Source organism: Echinops telfairi, unplaced genomic scaffold (assembly GCF_000313985.2).
Source record: "Echinops telfairi isolate 266 unplaced genomic scaffold, ASM31398v2 ScPeMD7_7404;HRSCAF=8442, whole genome shotgun sequence".
Classification (NCBI taxonomy): Eukaryota; Metazoa; Chordata; class Mammalia; order Afrosoricida; family Tenrecidae; genus Echinops; species Echinops telfairi.
The window spans coordinates 1,804,958-1,822,309 of record NW_022111304.1 but is presented as its reverse complement, the minus strand read 5'-3'; the positions used below and the strand labels follow the sequence as shown (position 1 = coordinate 1,822,309).

General features: G+C 45.2%; 3 protein-coding genes across 6 annotated transcripts in view; 1 reads left to right on the top strand and 2 right to left on the bottom strand.

Moving 5' to 3' along the window:
* The window catches only part of CBX5 (chromobox 5), a 37,935-nt gene extending 32,191 nt beyond the window's left edge, over window positions 1-5,744 (bottom strand). The window contains exon 1 of one of the 2 annotated variants that reach the window (XM_045296327.1): window positions 5,626-5,744. The gene's annotated coding sequence lies outside the window, so the exon portion shown is untranslated. The remainder of the gene's footprint in view (window positions 1-5,625) is intronic. The other variant, XM_004716888.2, reaches the window with a different exon arrangement.
* Window positions 5,745-6,498: 754 nt separating this feature from the next.
* On the top strand, window positions 6,499-13,073 carry HNRNPA1 (heterogeneous nuclear ribonucleoprotein A1). Of its 3 annotated transcripts, XR_006680676.1 has the most exons (12): window positions 6,499-6,574; window positions 7,108-7,224; window positions 7,675-7,821; window positions 7,911-8,121; window positions 8,207-8,299; window positions 8,524-8,616; window positions 8,974-9,048; window positions 9,280-9,420; window positions 10,010-10,165; window positions 10,337-10,403; window positions 12,678-12,761; window positions 12,940-13,073. XR_006680676.1 is itself a non-coding variant. In XM_004716891.2 (11 exons), exons 1-10 carry the CDS (start codon window positions 6,560-6,562, stop codon window positions 10,390-10,392), a joined length of 1,104 nt encoding a protein of 367 aa, XP_004716948.1. In that variant the 5' UTR covers window positions 6,499-6,559; the 3' UTR covers window positions 10,393-10,403; window positions 10,633-11,355. The 3 variants fall into 3 exon arrangements, 2 of the variants coding, with proteins under 2 accessions (XP_004716948.1, XP_004716949.1); XM_004716891.2 differs by lacking the exons at window positions 12,678-12,761; window positions 12,940-13,073 and adding an exon at window positions 10,633-11,355; XM_004716892.3 differs by lacking the exons at window positions 9,280-9,420; window positions 12,678-12,761; window positions 12,940-13,073 and adding an exon at window positions 10,633-11,355.
* A 2,743-nt stretch (window positions 13,074-15,816) lies between these two features.
* The window catches only part of NFE2 (nuclear factor, erythroid 2), an 8,773-nt gene continuing 7,237 nt past the window's right edge, over window positions 15,817-17,352 (bottom strand). The window contains exon 3 of the mRNA XM_004716893.2: window positions 15,817-17,120. Within this exon, the coding sequence (XP_004716950.1) occupies window positions 16,113-17,120 (1,008 nt within the window). The 3' untranslated portion in view covers window positions 15,817-16,112. The remainder of the gene's footprint in view (window positions 17,121-17,352) is intronic.

The window sequence follows — 17,352 nt, the reverse complement described above, 5'->3', positions numbered from 1 at the left end:
TTCACAAATAACAATGTAAAAATAGTAGCTATACAGAACCAGTTACAATAGTTCTTTCAACTGTTACTTTTAAAGTCAATAGCCACAACATAGCTTAAGGCCTCAGTCTCATGTAAGCAAAAGAAAAATATAGATCATACAAAAAGTACTGAAAAATCTGAAATGCTTTATCTAAAAAACAAAAACACTAACATCAAGTGGATCCCGACTCATAGTGATCTCATCAGAGTTGTGTGGCACAGTAACTGATGCACTTCACAACTAACCACAAGGCCAAACTCACCGGGCCGCTCCAAGGGAAAAAGATGTGCAGTGGTTTCCATAAGGATGTCCTACCTGGGAAAACCTGGGTAGTTCTACTCTTCCCTACTGGATAGCGGAATAGGAAAGACTAGATAGCAGTGGGTTTGGTTTCTGGTGAGATATTAAATAGGCAAGTCCATTAAGATATGAAAAACACGTTATGTGGTTAAATGCAAACCGCAATGAAAGCAAAAAAATGTTTCGGACTTTCTCAGAAACCTCTGTGCCTACCTTTCTCTTTCCTAGCGCTACTTTTAAGGGCTCTGAGTCTTCAGGACTTTACTAAACACGTAACTCCAGTCTCTTCAAATATAAGCCCCTCTTTCCCAGATATCCTCTGGCTCTCCTATTGTTCAGATAAAAGCTTCCTACCTAAGTTTTCAGGTGGATCAATGAAGACGTGGGTTTCCCTATTGATGGACAATCCCTTTAGGTTCCTTGCAACAGTATGCCTCGATATTCTAGTAGCTTTGTTCTGTTGTAGTCACAAGGAGTTGGAACCAACTCAAAAGCACCTAACAACAGAATATTCTAAGCACAAGTGGCTTGAATGGAACTTTGCAATATGCTCAGCTCTTTGCATTATCCATTTCAATTTCCCCACCAGAAAGAAATGGTCATCAGAATCATTAACTATCAAACTTGGAATAAACAGCACGGAGGTGGGCATATTTGGCCTGAGGGCTTCCCCATTTGCATGAAGAGGCATAGGTCAGACATGCCTCCACAGTTAATTCTGACACCAACAGTTCCTCCCACGCCACTCTACATCTAGGTTGGGTTCGATAATTGTCACAATTAACTCCAGGGTTAAGGGGGTTTATTAGGGAAGTTAACAGGTTACAAGACAGATCAGTAAACAGTAAGGACAGTCAATACCTCTCCTCAGCCAACATCCAGGGTCTCTCTGGTCCTTGTTCTCTCCCTTGGTGGGCCAGGAAGCCAGTCAAGCCTGCCTGTTGCTATGTCTCACAGTCCCATAGTCTCGGGCCACTGAAGAATTCTCAGTGCTGCTTTTTGGGAGTCTGTGTGCCACAATCTGGTGCATCTGGTCCCAGCAGGCCCTTCAGACAGAGATCTTGGAAGCACTCTTCCAATGGTCTCGGACTATATTGTTTCCCAGATAGCTCTTATACACCGAGGAATCACTGATAACAGGTGTAGAGTTGTGACTTTTAGCCCACCATATCCCCAAGGAGGCCTGGGGATATGTGATGGTTAAGTGATGCACTGAGGTCTGAAAAGTCAGCAGTTCAAAACCACCAGCCATTCCAAGGGAGAAAGATGAGCCTTTCTACTCCCATAAATTGTTAAGTCTCAGAAACCCACAGATATGCCCTGTCCTATAAGATCACCAGGAGTAAGAATTCACTCAGTGGCGGTGAGTTTGGTTTGGTAACCTTAAAGAAAGCAGAAAATGGTGTCTTAAGTCACATCCTCTAGTAAAGTACTCAAACACGCTCACACCCTCTACGAAGGCCAGGTCTTGATCCCACCTTAATCCAGAGAACTCCCTCCAAAATGGGATCGTAGCCACACACATAGAATCCAGAACTAGAACACATCATATAAGGGATATGGCTAGAAGGCCATATTAATTGACTACATCATAATACTCTCAAGTGAATTCACAATATAACATTTTCTAGTTGCATATCATGGGGAAAAAGTGCTATAATATTTCAGAGTAAAACACAGCAAGAAATACACCAAATGAGGGGGTGTCAAGACTTAAGTGCATATAAATTCCTGTGCCTGGGGCTAGAGAGGAAGAAATCTCAGTGAATATCTAAAGTGGCACAATTTAGCCACTTGTTTTTTCAGATCAGTGTTTACCACCACCTCCCCCTAGAATCCTGAGTCTACACTCGGTGCAGCTCCCTGGTGCCGCAGCGGTTAAACATTACAAGGTCAGCAGCTTCTCTGCAGGGCAGAGGAGGTTTTCCACTCCAATATTTAGTTTCAGAAACCCATAAGGGCAGTTCTACCCCACCCTACAGGTTCTTGGAATGACTTGCTGGCAGTGCGTGCTGCTTATATATAGTGATGAGCTGTGAGGGTAGTTCAGTGGAAACTGATCTGCACTTGGAAAATGAACAATATTACTGTAGATGAGAAAATACCAAAGTGCTTTGCACATAGTGAAACGTGTTTCAATCTGAATCTGTGAGCAGGTTCAGAGTAAAATGTATTTCTTACCCAGGGATCAAGGCCAAAAAAGTTTGAGACACTGATTCAAAAGAATCCCAAGCAAGTGAGCGCAATCAAGTGAAACCCTAAGAAGCCCCTGAAGTAAATTCTACCTTCTTGGAAAACATTATTTGTAATAATTTTAGGAAGCCAAATATTAGGTACAATCAATCTTGTGTTTTAATTATAAGAAATGCTATTCCCTACACACTTTGTCCTTTTCCTTCCCTTGATTTAATTTCCAATAGGTAAAATAAAAGGTTTCGAAGACACAATCAACTTCTTTTAGAACACCTGTTATTTTAGAACAGCTTTCAGCTGGAGATTTTGCCCCATCCACCCATCACATTTGGCAATGCCTGGAGAAATGTGGGTGAAAATGGACAATGGGGTGGGGTGGGGGGCATTGGACTGAGAGTGCAAGTAAGATGCTTCTGGTTTTTAATGGACTGAGGTCAAAGATGCTGTCAAATATCCTACGATGCACAGGACCAGAACTAAACGTACACCCACCCACTGAAAGTTGATGCTCCATAAGGTTTCCAAAGCTGCATTGGTTTTGGAGGCAGACCGCCACACCTGCCTCTGTCCCCAAGGTAACTGGTGGGTATGAATCACCAACCTCTAGGTTAGCAGCAGAGCTCTTGACCACAGGACAGCACCTCACAATGAAGACTATCCAGTTCAAAATGCCAGCAGTGTGAATGACTAACCCTGCCGTAGGTCAAGACTGCACTCCCTTTTAAACCTATACAAACTGCAGACCGACAACCTTAACCTAGGTCCCTTGCATTCTTGGACACTAAGCAGCTGCCGCTCGATACCATATCCTCACATAGGCTTATAATCAGGTATAAAAGAAATCTGTCCTTTTGCAAGGGCCAGATATGGGGAAAAAGGAGAACCCTCTTCATTACGAATTCAAACAGAATAATTTGTGGAGCACACCAAGTTGGAAAGGTCTGTAATCTCAAGAGTACTACTGTCCAATGCGGTCAAACTTGTTAGCAAACACTAATTAGTACTTTTTTTTTGGTGACCTAAGTAAATCAGTGAAGACTGGTATAATTTTTTTTCTGGTATAATCTTTATGTAATGAAAATTTATATATTTCCACCTAAACATTCCAGGATGAATAAACAGAATAGGTGTTGCCACCAAATGGGCTACCTATCAAAATCTAATTAGCAATCAAGCACATAACCAGGAGGAAACAGAATCAAAAGGCAGAGTTACCGCGGTGATGAATGGATCTTCCTTCCCCAACATCTGAATACCACCTTCCTTCTACTCCATATTCAAGCATCCTCAAAGGAACAACAGAGAGTCACAACACGTGTACTTGTGTGGGTGGGAAGAAGACACAGGAAGGGGCTTCAAAAAGTTTGTGGAAATATTCTATCATCTTTAAATTCCCCCTTTTCATGAACTTTTTGAAGCCTCCTCGTGCGGAGAAAAATCCCTCAGGGGGGGAGTTAAAGGCATTAAAAAACAAAAGCAACCCACTGACACAAAGTCAATTCTGACTGACAACAACCCTTTACAAGGTTATCAGATGTTAAATCTTTATGGAAAGAGAACAGCTGCTGAGTTTGAAACAGCAACCTTGCAGATAAGTGGTAACGCACTTAGCATAACAGTGAGCACACACTAAGTGACTGCAAAGAGACACTTATTTTAATACCAAGAATTAGCTAAGGTAAAAGAGGCCCACCTGGAGCACTCTTCCCTAAGAACTACCTACATGGGATTAAATTGGGAACAGCAACTTGAAAGGTTAGATATGAACCTTAGGGGGCACTGAGCTACTAATTGCTAATGAGGAAAGAGAAAGGTCACACAACTAGAAGAATGCAACTAATGTCACTGAACCGTACATGCACACACTGGTGACTTGTATTTTCAGTGCATACAAAGCTTTCTCAACAACAAAATAAAATGTAGGAAAACAAGAGAGCGTACTTGTTAAAAAAAAAAAACAAGGAGCAAAAAGGGTGGTGAGAAGTCCCTGATTGTGACTGGAAATATAAAAACTACTACTTTTATTTTTTATTCCTGAAGAGATCTAAATATTAAAGTTAAAATGTTAATTGCCCTACAACCAACCCAATTCGATCCTAGAGAACACTCAGCAAAACTTTTATGTGTTTACAAACATATGCATTTGTCCAGAGAAATGTAACGGTTTCCTAAATTTTTTTCCTGTTTGTCTGCGACTTAAAAAACTCATTGCCCTGAGTGGATTCCAACTCATAAGGGCCACAAGAAGGCAGCAGTATGCCCCTGTGGATTTCCAAGACTGCAGAACCCACAGAGCACCTACTGGTCTCGAACTGCTAACATTGTGGCGAGCAACCCAATTCAACCCACTTATCCCATATCCACTTTAGCGGCCTTTCCTAAAGATGCCAGTTTCCAAAGTCAAAAACCCCTGCTTCCCACAAAGCCTACGAAATGTAGGGGCTTGGGATGTTGCGATGTGGGTTAAAGTGCCAAACTCGGGCATACAGAAGCAAATTTAAGCTTCCCCTACCACGGAGGTTCTGGGATGGAGGTGCAAGGTCTTCTTAAAGAAAACATTCCCCGCCACACGCCATCACTGGCTTTGAATCCCCTTCCTTGCAGCTCCCAAATCTAAGACCTCCCACTCTTGAGCGCTGATTGGTCCCACGGCCCGAGCGCTTTCCTTAAGCTGTCCGCTTACGGGGTCCAGATTGGGTCTCCATTTACCCGCCCGACTCCCGCAGTCCCCATTGGAGTCAAAACACCGCTTCGGCCAGAAGCCCGACCTCCCGCGCGCTCCGCGGTCATTGGTTCAGAGAGCCGCTGCTCAGTGGGAGCAAAGCCCGCCTCCCACAATCCGATGGCCCAACGACCCATCAGTTGGAGCTAAAAGCAGACCTAATTGGCCTAGAATCTCGCCAGTCAAACCCTTCGGCGGCACAGCTTCGGAGAAACGCCAGCGATTAAAAGATCCCGCCCCCTGAGCTTCCATTGGCTGACTCGATTTACCGTTCCCTTCTTCACTATCTCCCCCCCATACCCCGCGGCCCATTCATTACACACAATAACGGGCCCAGTGGAATTCGGTTTAAGCCCTCTTCTGGGTAAATAACATTGTCTGGCACTTACCCGTCAGTGAGCGCGACCACTCACGCTAACGTGTCTCCTCTTCCTCTGTAGCGAGACTGAACCACAAGCCACTGCTGCCACCGCCGCCGCTTCTGCGCAACGCCAACCGCCCGCCAAAACGGGTCCTTCCCTGCGCCTGCGCAGCCAATCCTAAAACCTGACCCTTTCTCCGCCCACCACGCGTACGCCACTGCCGCCACTACGCAGGCGCCTTAAATGCACCGCCTCCCCCGCCGGCCATTTCACGTGTTCCAGACCCCGTCGAACCTACGAGTGCGCCTGCGTAACCTCGCCCTTTTACTGCACATGCGCTCTGGAGTTCGACTTCGCCCGCCCCTCCCCATATATTTTTTTTTATCACAACCTTAAAGCTTTTCTAATGCATATTGGACGTGGTTTGAAAAAATAATTTAATATAGTATTTGGAGCGTGGAGAATCAAAAAGTTTAAACGCCCCCGCACTAAAAAAGCTTTTGCTCACAGTAACCTATAGGATTTCAAAGTTTTCAGAGCTTGGGCAGCATCCGCGTTTTTAAACACCGTTTTTCCGGTTACCAGCCGAGAGCCTAAACATTATTCCATCTGGGTTTCTAGGTACATTCAAATATGAAAGATTAGTCCGCTAGCCAATAAGACTAGTTAAGAATAACATTATTCAGGAACCGATAAACTGGAAGGGGTGGAGACTAAGTAGAACGCCCCAAAGAGTGACGTAACAAAGCAGGGCGGCAACACAGACCAATAGCAGGAGGGAATTTTAGCACGTATCCAATCAGAACTAAAGGGGGGCGGGGTCGACCAATGCGAACAGCGAGAAGGCGGGATAAAAAGAGGAGTCGTAGCTAGGTGGGCAGATACATCGGTGTGCCTACTCCTTTCTGCTCGCGAACGCCACGGAGGAAGCATCTTTCGGCCTTCTCTCCTCACCGCCGTCATGTCGAAGTCAGAGGTGAGTAGAATGCTCGCTTCCACGCCATTTCCGCCCCCTCCTTCTCCTTCCTCGCGCAGAATTCTGCTTGGTTTCTTGGCCCGCACTAGCCGGTCCGGCAGCCCTCCGGTCGTTGGCGGGGCCTACCCCTCCCAAAGCTGGAGTCGCCATTTTGTCCTCGTCGCCGCCATGAGGTCGACGTCCTGTAACCGTTACTTATTTCACCGGGATCCGGTGAAGCTGGCCAGGATTCTTAGGCACATCCGGGTTGTTTTTCGTCTTTGCCTCCTCGCGCTCGGATTTCTGAGAACTTTCCCGTCTTCCATTGGCAATGCACCCCTCCCGCCAAGTGCTTTTGTTGCGCGTGCGTATCAGCGCGCTAGAACGCATGCGCCGGGGGCTCCGCGGGTCTCTCGCCGCTGCCCGCCCTCCGTAGGAAGCACGTGTCTGGTCGCAGCTTGAAGGAACAATATGGTGGGGCCTACCTAGCTTGACCCCTGCAGACTCGGAACTGAGATGAGTGTGAGAGCCTAACCCTTTCCCCCCACCCCTAGTCTCCCAAGGAGCCCGAACAGCTGCGGAAACTCTTTATCGGAGGATTGAGCTTTGAAACAACAGATGAGAGTCTGCGGAGCCATTTTGAGCAATGGGGGACACTTACGGACTGTGTGGTAAGACAAAAGGCCTTAGAAGGAATGTTCTTGGTCCCTGTTTGCCTCCAGCCGCTTTGTGTAGTTATAATCAATTGATAGTAATAAACGAACGAAAGGGCTTCCTAGACTCACGGGTGTATCAAGAGTTTAGATTCTGAGCACCTTGAATGCCCAAGGCTATGGATTACAGTGAAATCCCAGAATCCTCTGATCCCTGCCTAGGGAAGGGGTCAATCTTAAAATTGAGTGAAAGGGGGCGGTGCTTTGGAAGTGGATTGCCTCCACTCCTGTAGGGCTTCCTAGGATGTGTTCTTGAATAGATGGCCTTATTTAGCTGAGTAGTGTTGTTCTGGGGCTATCTTGAGCGGCTTGACTTGTTCAGGTCCCAGTCATAGCATTCCCATTTCTTTATAGTTCTTGTTCTCTATACATTATCTTGTGTACCTTACCACCACGTCCTCACTTCAGGTGATGAGAGATCCAAACACCAAGCGCTCCAGAGGCTTTGGGTTTGTCACCTACTCCACTGTGGAGGAGGTGGACGCAGCCATGAATGCACGGCCACACAAGGTAGATGGCAGAGTCGTGGAACCAAAGAGGGCTGTCTCACGAGAAGTAAGTTTCTACTACTCGGCGTGCATGGAGGTTACAGTTCTTGACTGGGTCCTACATTTCAATTTCTAAAAACTTTGTTTCTTATTAAGGACTCGCAAAGACCGGGCGCCCATTTAACGGTGAAAAAGATCTTTGTCGGTGGCATCAAAGAAGACACTGAAGAGCACCACCTACGAGATTATTTTGAGCAATATGGGAAAATTGAAGTGATTGAAATCATGACTGACCGAGGCAGTGGCAAGAAGAGAGGCTTTGCTTTTGTGACTTTTGATGACCATGACTCCGTAGATAAGATTGTCAGTAAGTGTCAGATGATTGGCTCAACAGGGATTCCAAATGTCGCGTGTCTGAAGCGAGTATTTTATTTTCTTATGTAATTTTTTAGTTCAGAAATACCACACTGTGAATGGCCACAACTGTGAAGTACGAAAAGCCCTGTCGAAGCAAGAGATGGCCAGTGCCTCCTCCAGCCAAAGAGGTGAGTGCTGCTTAAAGTTAATTCTTGTTTTTAATCGTTTTATTGGGGGCTCTTAAACGGCTCTTTTCACAACCCATACACAGCATCCATTGTGTCAAGTACGTTCTCATTTTCAAAACATTTTCTTTCTACTTGAGCCTTTGTTATCAGCTCATTTTTGCACTCCCTCCTAAACCCTTGATAACTTTAAAAAAATTTCATATCTCACTTGACTATTTCTTAAGGTCGAAGCGGTTCTGGAAACTTCGGTGGTGGCCGAGGTGGCGGTTTTGGTGGGAATGACAACTTTGGTCGGGGCGGAAACTTCAGCGGCCGTGGTATGTGACCCTTTATAGTTCGCCTCATGTAGTAGTTAACTAAATCTACCCATCCCACCCATTTCCCCCCTACACGGCAACCCCCTTGTCAGTTAACAGATGGTAGGTTTGGAGCTACAAAATCTGCCTTAACTCAGCAGCAGCGATTAACTTTGGAGTCCTATCTTTGAATTTCTGAGTTTTGGTTGGTGATCATGCTTGTCCAGTGTGCCACGGGATCCCCACTCTGGAACTCCAAAATCTTTCACTCCAAAGATACTCGAGTATCCCCGTTTCTCGTTTATGAAATTGGCAGGTAATTTGTTTTACATAGGAAATTTGTCTTGGAGCGTGTATCTTGAAGTGTCTTTCTTCCAGGTGGCTTTGGTGGCAGCCGCGGTGGTGGTGGATATGGCGGCAGTGGGGATGGTTATAATGGATTTGGTAATGATGGTGAGTTGGGGTTGAGTGGGTAGGGTTTTTCTCCTGGTAAGAAACGCAGGCAACCTTTCGTTGTCTTTAGAATAGGCTGGTAGAGACTAAAACATTTAGCTCATGCATGACCAGCTCAACTCTTCACCATACATAATAACGCATGCTGTGAGCAAGCCTTTAGCTATTGCGCTTGCGCAGAATTGACTGTCGAGTACTTTTGTCTTATTGAGAAGAATTGTATTCTCGTAGGTGGTTATGGAGGAGGCCCTGGTTACTCTGGAGGAAGCAGAGGCTATGGAAGTGGTGGACAGGGTTATGGAAACCAGGGCAGTGGCTATGGCGGGAGTGGCAGCTATAACAACGGCGGAGGCGGCTTTGGCGGTGGTAGTGGTAGGTATCCAGTGATCAAAGTCCTTGGTGTTGGTAGCTAGACTAGCCTCTCGAGTTTGCTCATCTTTGGGGATTTGATGCTCTTAGAGAATAAACTGTTACAGTGCATGGTTTATTTTCCAAAGTAAAAACGTGCTATACTACCTCCTCCTAGCTTTAAGCTGGGGCCGCCTCACTCCCAAATAGATGCATTAAGTAGATAAATGCGGTGTTTTAGTAGGTTAGCTGCAGAAATTAGCACATGAACTCTTCCATTGGGAACTTTGGCATTTAGTTGATGGATCCAAGAAACTTGTGTGCATTTGCCCTAAATACAAAACAGCCTTCAAGGCCAGAAATAAATATTTCTGATATGTGCTCTTTTTAAAATCTTGGCCATCATACTGATATGGGCTGACGGCTGAATTACTGGATTATTCGACTTAAATGCCTTGCCTGGAGAAGATGGAATTTAAAGGATGACCAGTGATTGGTGTTACCAGAGCTTGGGAGGAAGGCAAACGTAATAAAACCCATTGTCGTGTGTGAACTCAAAACAATTTTTCAGCAATCATCTTCAACTAATAGGCCAAGGTTTTTCTCTTCCTAGGAAGCAACTTTGGAGGTGGTGGAAGCTACAATGATTTTGGCAACTACAACAATCAGTCTTCCAATTTCGGACCAATGAAGGGAGGGAACTTTGGAGGCAGAAGCTCTGGCCCTTACGGTGGTGGAGGTCAATATTTTGCCAAACCACGAAACCAAGGTATTGTGCACATGCTGGAAAGTTAAGTGTGGCCATTGACAGTACTGGTAAATGAACACCCAGCAGCTCAACTAAGGGCCATTTTTAAATGGTTTCTTGATTTGAGCTTTTATAATATCACTTGTGAAAGTGTTTGTAGGTACTTTTCAAAATGACGATTTTTCTTCTCAGGTGGCTATGGTGGCTCAAACAGTAGCAGTAGTTATGGCAGTGGCAGAAGATTTTAAATGACTACCAGGTAAGTGAGCACTTTCTCCTGGTCTGACTTAGTTTTTGTAATTGCTAATAAACATAGTAACCCTAATGTAGCTGAGCAGTGCAACATAGTTAACGTAATTGCAGTTTAATTGTGGATACTAAGTTAATGTTCAGAAGAGCAAAATTTGTGGGAAACAACTTGCTGTTGGATTGTAGCCTTGAGTCTTGATATGTTTAGATTAACAACTTTATTCCATATTGTTCAACAGGAAACAAAGCTTAGCAGGAGAGGAGAGCCAGAGAAGTGACAGGGAAGCTACAGGTTACAACAGATTTGTGAACTCAGCCAAGCACAGTGGTGGCAGGGCCTAGCTGCTACAAAGAAGACATGTTTTAGAAATACTCGTGTATGGGCAAAAGAACTTGAGGACTGTGTTTGTGACTAATTGTATAACAGGTTATTTTAGTTTCTGTTCTGTGGAAAGTGTAAAGCATTCCAACAAGGGGTTTTAATGTAGTTTTTTTTCCCTTTTTTTTGCACCCATGCTGTTGATTGCTAAATGTAATGGTCTGATCATGACGCTAAATAAATGTCTTTTTAAATGTGCTGTGTAAAGTTAGTCTACTCTTAAGCCATCTTGGTATAAAACTGCCCCGACAGTGTGAAGCGTAGACTCCGTTGAGGGTGGTGCCAGGTTGCTTTGAAACATACATACAAATAACTTGAAGACTGCTTGGGCAGAGGAGCCACTCTTGTCAGAGACCTTGGTTGTTAGTTGCACTGACAGTTGCTGTTTTGTAACCTGGAGTTCACCATTAAAAATGGTCACCCAAGCAAATTAATTACATTTATTTGGTTATAAAAAATGGTTGTTGGCACATCCTATGCAATATATCTAAATTAAATAATGGTAGCAGATAAAATTACAGATGGAGTTGGAACTTATGTATCATCCATTATCATGTGTAATCAATAAACAATTTAATCTTGAGTGGAATGGCAACTGTGTGGATTTTGGACTGGCAGAGATTTGGACTTAACACACCCACCCACCCCTGAACAAAGTTGAATATTGCTCACAGAAGTTCAAAACTCTGCCAGGGAATAGACACCAACTGCCAGCTACTGGTAGTGCTTCCCTGGGACCCTCCAACTGTAGGAGTGTTTGGATACACCAATTTTCCTTTTGGCGTTTTGAAAAATAGGTTTGCATTGAAGGAACACTGCAGTTTCAGTGGGCTCTGGTTGGGTGGGTTTTCATGAAGGTCCATAGATATCAGCGATCGTCTGGAAAGACAATGTAGAGTGTGGGTAACTTATCTGCGTAAGTTCACTTGACTGCAGTTTTCCTTTAAATGCGGCACAAGGGTTCACACACCTGAAAGTGTTAATTGTATAGAAAATGACTTTACATCGTTAATGGTTACCTAATCAATAATTGTTAATATAGTGCCAATGTATCTAGTATAGAGATTGTTCTATATTCCATCCTGGGTATGTTCATTGAAGTTGGGGGTGGGTGGGAGGTGGGGGTTGGGGGGGGGCTGTGGATGATAGTCCTATGAGTTTGATACTGGCTGAGTTTGCAATAGCAGGTGGAACCTTAACTGTTGAGGGAGTTTGCAGATACCTCATGATTCCTGACAATGCCTTTAAAGATCGAGGAGAGATGTTCAGCTACTAGGAACTGCTAGCAAGCATAGCGCGAATGGCTTCGAGCTCAGACACTCTGCAGCTGAGAGTAGACACTTGTGGTATGTGGAGTACAGATAAGCCAGGGGCAGGCCACGCACGCTCCGTGAAAGCTAGGAGGGAAGTTGCAGTGACCCATCGCAAGGAAGGAGGCAGACAAGAGTAAGGCACATCTGACTCTTAGGACTAGCGGTCAGAACCAGGAGGGAAGGTTTTATTGCTATGTTAGTAGGTAAGAACAGATTTTACTTATACCCATATCTAGTTAACTGTTAAATATCTCTTAACTGTATGAGCCAAAACTAGTACAGTTAAACCTGAACTTGGTTTTTCTGGAGATGAAATATTAATGATCTAGCCTCTGGCTACCAATTGAAGGAAATGAAAAACACTTAAACTGTAATTGTTTTGACATAGTCTTGCCCTTTAATGTAAATATCCATTTAAGGACCCTTTTTTTTTGCAATCACGGCTCAAAGTAATGCATTCTACTTTTCTCCCCCAAAATGATTATGGGTGGGTGGGTAGACCATTAGTGGGAAGTGGGGGCGGAGTGGGGCTTGGTTTGATGGGGCTTGTTCTCGAAAAGAACTAGTTCTAAGAGGTTGCTTGCTTTTCTAGGGAAGAATCTGCTACTACTTCAGGCTTTTCCGCTCTTAATTTTATAAATAAAAAGAATCATCTGTCCAAGCACACAGCTAAAGGGTAAGTAAATTTAATCTTGGTATTGACACAGTGAAAAGTAAGATGACCTGTTGCTCTGCCCCCCAAGAATGATTCCATAAAACCTGACGGCATAATAAGGAGAGTGGGTTATATGACAGCTAGTAGTGTTCTTTACCTCTGCTTAAAGTTCCCTCATTGCCACCTTTTGTCTTTGCAGGAACAGCTTTGTGAGGACAACCTGAGTCACTGCTAGTACTTGTGCCTGACTGCCATGCAGTTGACATTGGCTGCTATGCAGCTTTAAATAATTCAATTTTGTGAATAATTATTAATAAACTTCCTCTAAGTTTTGTTCTGTCTTTTATTCCTGGTGAATAACTTGGTGTTGTATTGTGCGTTTACTTTTCACCTGTGAATTTGAAAATAAGATTTTTCCTCCTTTTAAATGGGCCTGCCTGTTTAAAATCCCATCTCAACTGAATTATTTTGGCAATCAAATCCCATATTATTCCCAGTGCTACTTGGTTCTTAAGATGAAATGTCGACATTCCATTAGGGGCTTAAGTGTCCAATTTATTCCACATTGTTAAATGACGATAGAAACTAACATAATCTGGCCCAATAGAAGTAAGCTGTTGGTGGTCTGGCTCCGTTTAAGCAAGTTTCTTTTCTTGCTCCCCTGACAATGAGGGAAAACATTTGTAGGACAAGCTAACAGCTGCCATTGAGCTTCAATGACTCTCTTCTGGGATCTGGTTTTGAGCCATTCTGGAAGCACATAATGCATCTCATTTTAGGTGAACACTTTGTATTTATTGGCCAGCTGTCACAAAGGGGTTGACTGGAAGAATGAGGCTTTAGCCTCTGGTAGTTTTAAGGTTCATTAAGTGATCTTGAAAGGCTCACTGCTTTTAATCTAGCAAAAATTGAGGTGGGCCTGAATTAACCTCTCATGAAGTCCTTTTTAATGTCAGTTTTCAGCACAGATCTGTTAGTGTGTTGCATACATGAGACCTGTCCATGCCACTGTCCTCAAAAGTGTGTGCAAAATGTGCAAGGCACAATGAGTGGCAGAAAAGTAAGTTTCAGTATTTTTCTTTGCAAGTTGACATTCTGTTGCTTTTCCCTGGTAGAGGTGCTTATGGGTTGCAAGCCAGAGTCGGTGGTTTGAAGCCCACCAGTTGCTCCAGAGGAAACTAGGCTTTTCAGGTTCACGGGGAGAGTTCTCCCTACCCTGCCTCACATGGAGTTGCATGTTGGGATGCAATCTGTATGATAAGCAGTTCAAAAGCAGCAGCTCCAGCAGGAAAGATGGCCAATTCCTATGAACTGATAAGTAAAGTCAGCATTGAGTTGGCAGTGGTAAGGCTAAAACCTTAGCTGTGAGGTTGAAAGTCCATCTTTTTGTGATCTTTTAGTCACGGGTGCATTGTGCCATGTTACACCAAACAAATGCTTACATGTATTGAAAATTGTTTATAAAAATGACCACAGTTCACCCACTTTGTCTTCAGCGGTTGTGTTGGGAGGGTGAGCATCATAGAATGCCAATTTAATAAAAGAAAGTATTCTTGCATTGAGGGAGTACTTGAGGTGAAGAAAGCTGATGGTGTGTGTCAGGCTATCAAAAGAGCATCTGGGATCTTAAAGGCTTGAAGGTAATCAAGCGGCCATCAAGCTCAGAAGCAACAAAGCCCACATGGAAGAAGCACACCAGCCTGTGTCGAAGGGATCGGGTATAAGGCATCATCAGAACAAAAATTCTTACCATAGTGAATGATTGGGAGTGTGGAGTGGAGACCCAGAGCCCATTAGTAGGCCACTGGAGATCCCCTTGCAGAGGGGTCTCGGGGAGTTGATTTGTCAGTCAAGGTGTGACGTAGCAACGATGAAAAATAAAACTTTTCTCTAGTTCCTAAATGTTTCCTCCACCCTCCACTATCAAGATCCGAATTCTACCTTGTAAATCTGGCTAGACCAGAGGATGTACACTGGTACAGTTAGGAACTGGAAATAACGGAATCCAGGGCGGATGATCCCTACAGGACCAGTGGTGTGAGTGGTGATACTGGGAAGGTAGAAGGAGAGGGTTTGAAGGAGGGAACTGATTACAAGGAACTACATGTGACCTCCCGGGGGACGTCGGACAGGGTAAGATATGACAAAATAATTTATAAATTATCAAGGGCTCGTGAGGGAGGGGAAAAGTGAGGGCCTAATGCCAGGGGCTTAAGTGGAGAGGAAATGTTTTGAGGATGATGAGGGCAATGAAATTCAGGGGTTAGGAATATAGGGTAGGGGGCAAGGCAATTTAGTAGACCTTTAGCTAAGCAAGTTTCCAAACTGGCAGGTTGTAAAGGGGAGACACCAAGCCAAAAATTCCAGCATTTAACGACCAGAGAAACCATATTTTATTAAGTCCTGGATATAAAGTAAAAATTTAGAAGAGTTCTGACACATCAGGGCCCAGGCTAAGGGAGTCCTACAGAGGTAGGCACATGAAAGCCAATGGAAGCGTTTTTTGTGCTCTTAGGGATTGAGCGGTCTAAACGTAAACCCTAGTGCTCTACTCGGCTTTCGGAGCTCTCCTAACCCAGTAAGGCACCATCAGGGAGTGTGGAGTTTGTTAGAGCTGTCTCTGGAAAAAAGAAAATAATCGTCACACTGCTCAAGACAAATGACTAAATACTAGGAATATTCAAGGCCCTAATCTTTGTCCATACCACAAGGTTAGCAGTTTGAAACCACCAGCAGCTTTGTGGGAGAAAGAGGAGGCTTTCTACTACTGTAAGGACTTAAAGCCTCAGAAACCCACAGAGGCAGTTCTTTTCTGACTCATAGGCAATGAGTTTGACTTAGCTCTTTTTCTGTTGGACATGCCAAACATGAGCTTGTCCCAACTTCCAGTAAAAGTAATGTTCTAAAGCCTCATCACTCTTAAGAAAGACAACAGGTGGATGTTTTCTGGAGAGCGCTTTATAGACCAAATTAACAAGACCTGGAGGTTGTAAGCTGAATTGCTGCAAAGAACATTCCCAGCTTCCTCTCGTGCTTGCCTAAAAGGTGAGCATGTGCCAGAACATAGGTTCCCAAACTAATTTGACCTACCATTCCCTTTTCAGAAATGTATTCAGTGCCCCCTTGCAATGAAAACTTGTACTGTAACCCATAATCCAGGTTCAAATGTGGCTGTCTACTGTTGCAACCTGCTCCCACCCTGTCAGGTAGTATTGCCCACTTTGGGAACTCCCATTCCCAAGCCTCTAAATGGCAGGTGTATCCATTGTCCACTCTGGTTTAGAGAACCCAGTTTCTTCTGGGCTCAGGATTGGGGAGTACCTTTACTAGAATGAAAGAAATCCTGTTACCAATCCCACCCGCTGAGTCAAGTCAGTCTGTGGCTTCCGTCTTGGCACCTCTGGACACCAGGAATACGGTCCCATCAGCAGCCTGTTGCAGCGCATACTCCTCAGGGGAGTAGCTGTTGCCAGCTCCATCCCGCAGGTGCTGGAAGATGTCTCTGTACAGCTCAGTCAGCTGTTGGCGCATGGCCTCCAGGGTCCGGTCAGCCTCCCCCCGGGCCCGGAGAAGCCGCTCTCGCTCACTGCCCAGCCGGTCCAGTTCCCGCTCCAGCTGCACGATGGTCTCCAGCTTCCTCTTGCGGCAGTTCTGAGCAGCAACCTTGTTCTTGCCCCGACGTCGGATGTCCCGAACTAGCGCCAGCTGGCTGTCCGTCAGTGGGTACCTTGCCAGCAGCTCATTAAAGTCATCTACTGGCAGGTTGACAATCTTATCCGTGGGAAAGGGGATCTTCATGGCCAGGGCCCGCCGTTCATCCCGACTCCCTGACTCGCCCCGGGCGCTGGCCTTGGCTCGCACAGGGCCTGAGGAGGACTCTAAGGCCAAGGGCGACTCAGTAGGTGACAAGGAGTAGTTGGGATGGGCCAAGGAGTTGGGCATTAGTGAGTAAGGGTACTCCACTGGGTACATCTCTACATACTCGCTGCGCCGCCGTCCAGCCTCCGGCCCCTCCAGCTCAAGAGATTCTGCATCACTATAGTTAAGAGATAATCCTGAGTCTGACTCTGGGTCTTCTTGGGGCTTGGGTGTCCCCACAGGCAACCCAATGTCCAGGAGAGCCAGTGGGTCTGAGAGGGGCTCACTAAGCAAGCCTGACAGGGTCAGTGGCTTAGAGACTGGGATGGCCAAGTTACCATAGCAGTATGGGGGCTCTGGGATATGGGATGTGGGTGTTGGAAACTCAAAGGGTGGTGGAGGGAGAGGGAAGCCAGCATCAGGGTGAATTGAGCAGGGGCAGTACGTTGAAGGTGGGAGGGGCCCAGCATATGGGGCTGGGGCTGGAGGCTCAAATGGTGGCTCACTTGGAGCATTTAAGCCCTGCGAAGAAAAAACAAAACAATGGGTTGGAGATGGCTGGAGGATGGAAGACTCAGTAAGAGTAGGACAAGGGGTTAAAAATCTTTATAAGAAATTGCCACTTGCTGATCCAAATCAATGGTCAGGAGGGTGCAGGAGGCCTGATAGGGCGTGACCAAGGGTAATGTAACCGAGAGGAATTACTGAAACCCAAATGAAGGCTGAACATGATAGTGGGACAAGAGGAAAGTCA

Coding starts and splice junctions, on each gene's coding strand:
- HNRNPA1 (XM_004716891.2), top strand. Junction 7,822..7,910: donor AGAGGGCTGTCTCACGAGAA/GTAAGTTTCTAC, acceptor TTTCTTATTAAG/GACTCGCAAAGACCGGGCGC. Junction 10,166..10,336: donor TGCCAAACCACGAAACCAAG/GTATTGTGCACA, acceptor TTTTCTTCTCAG/GTGGCTATGGTGGCTCAAAC.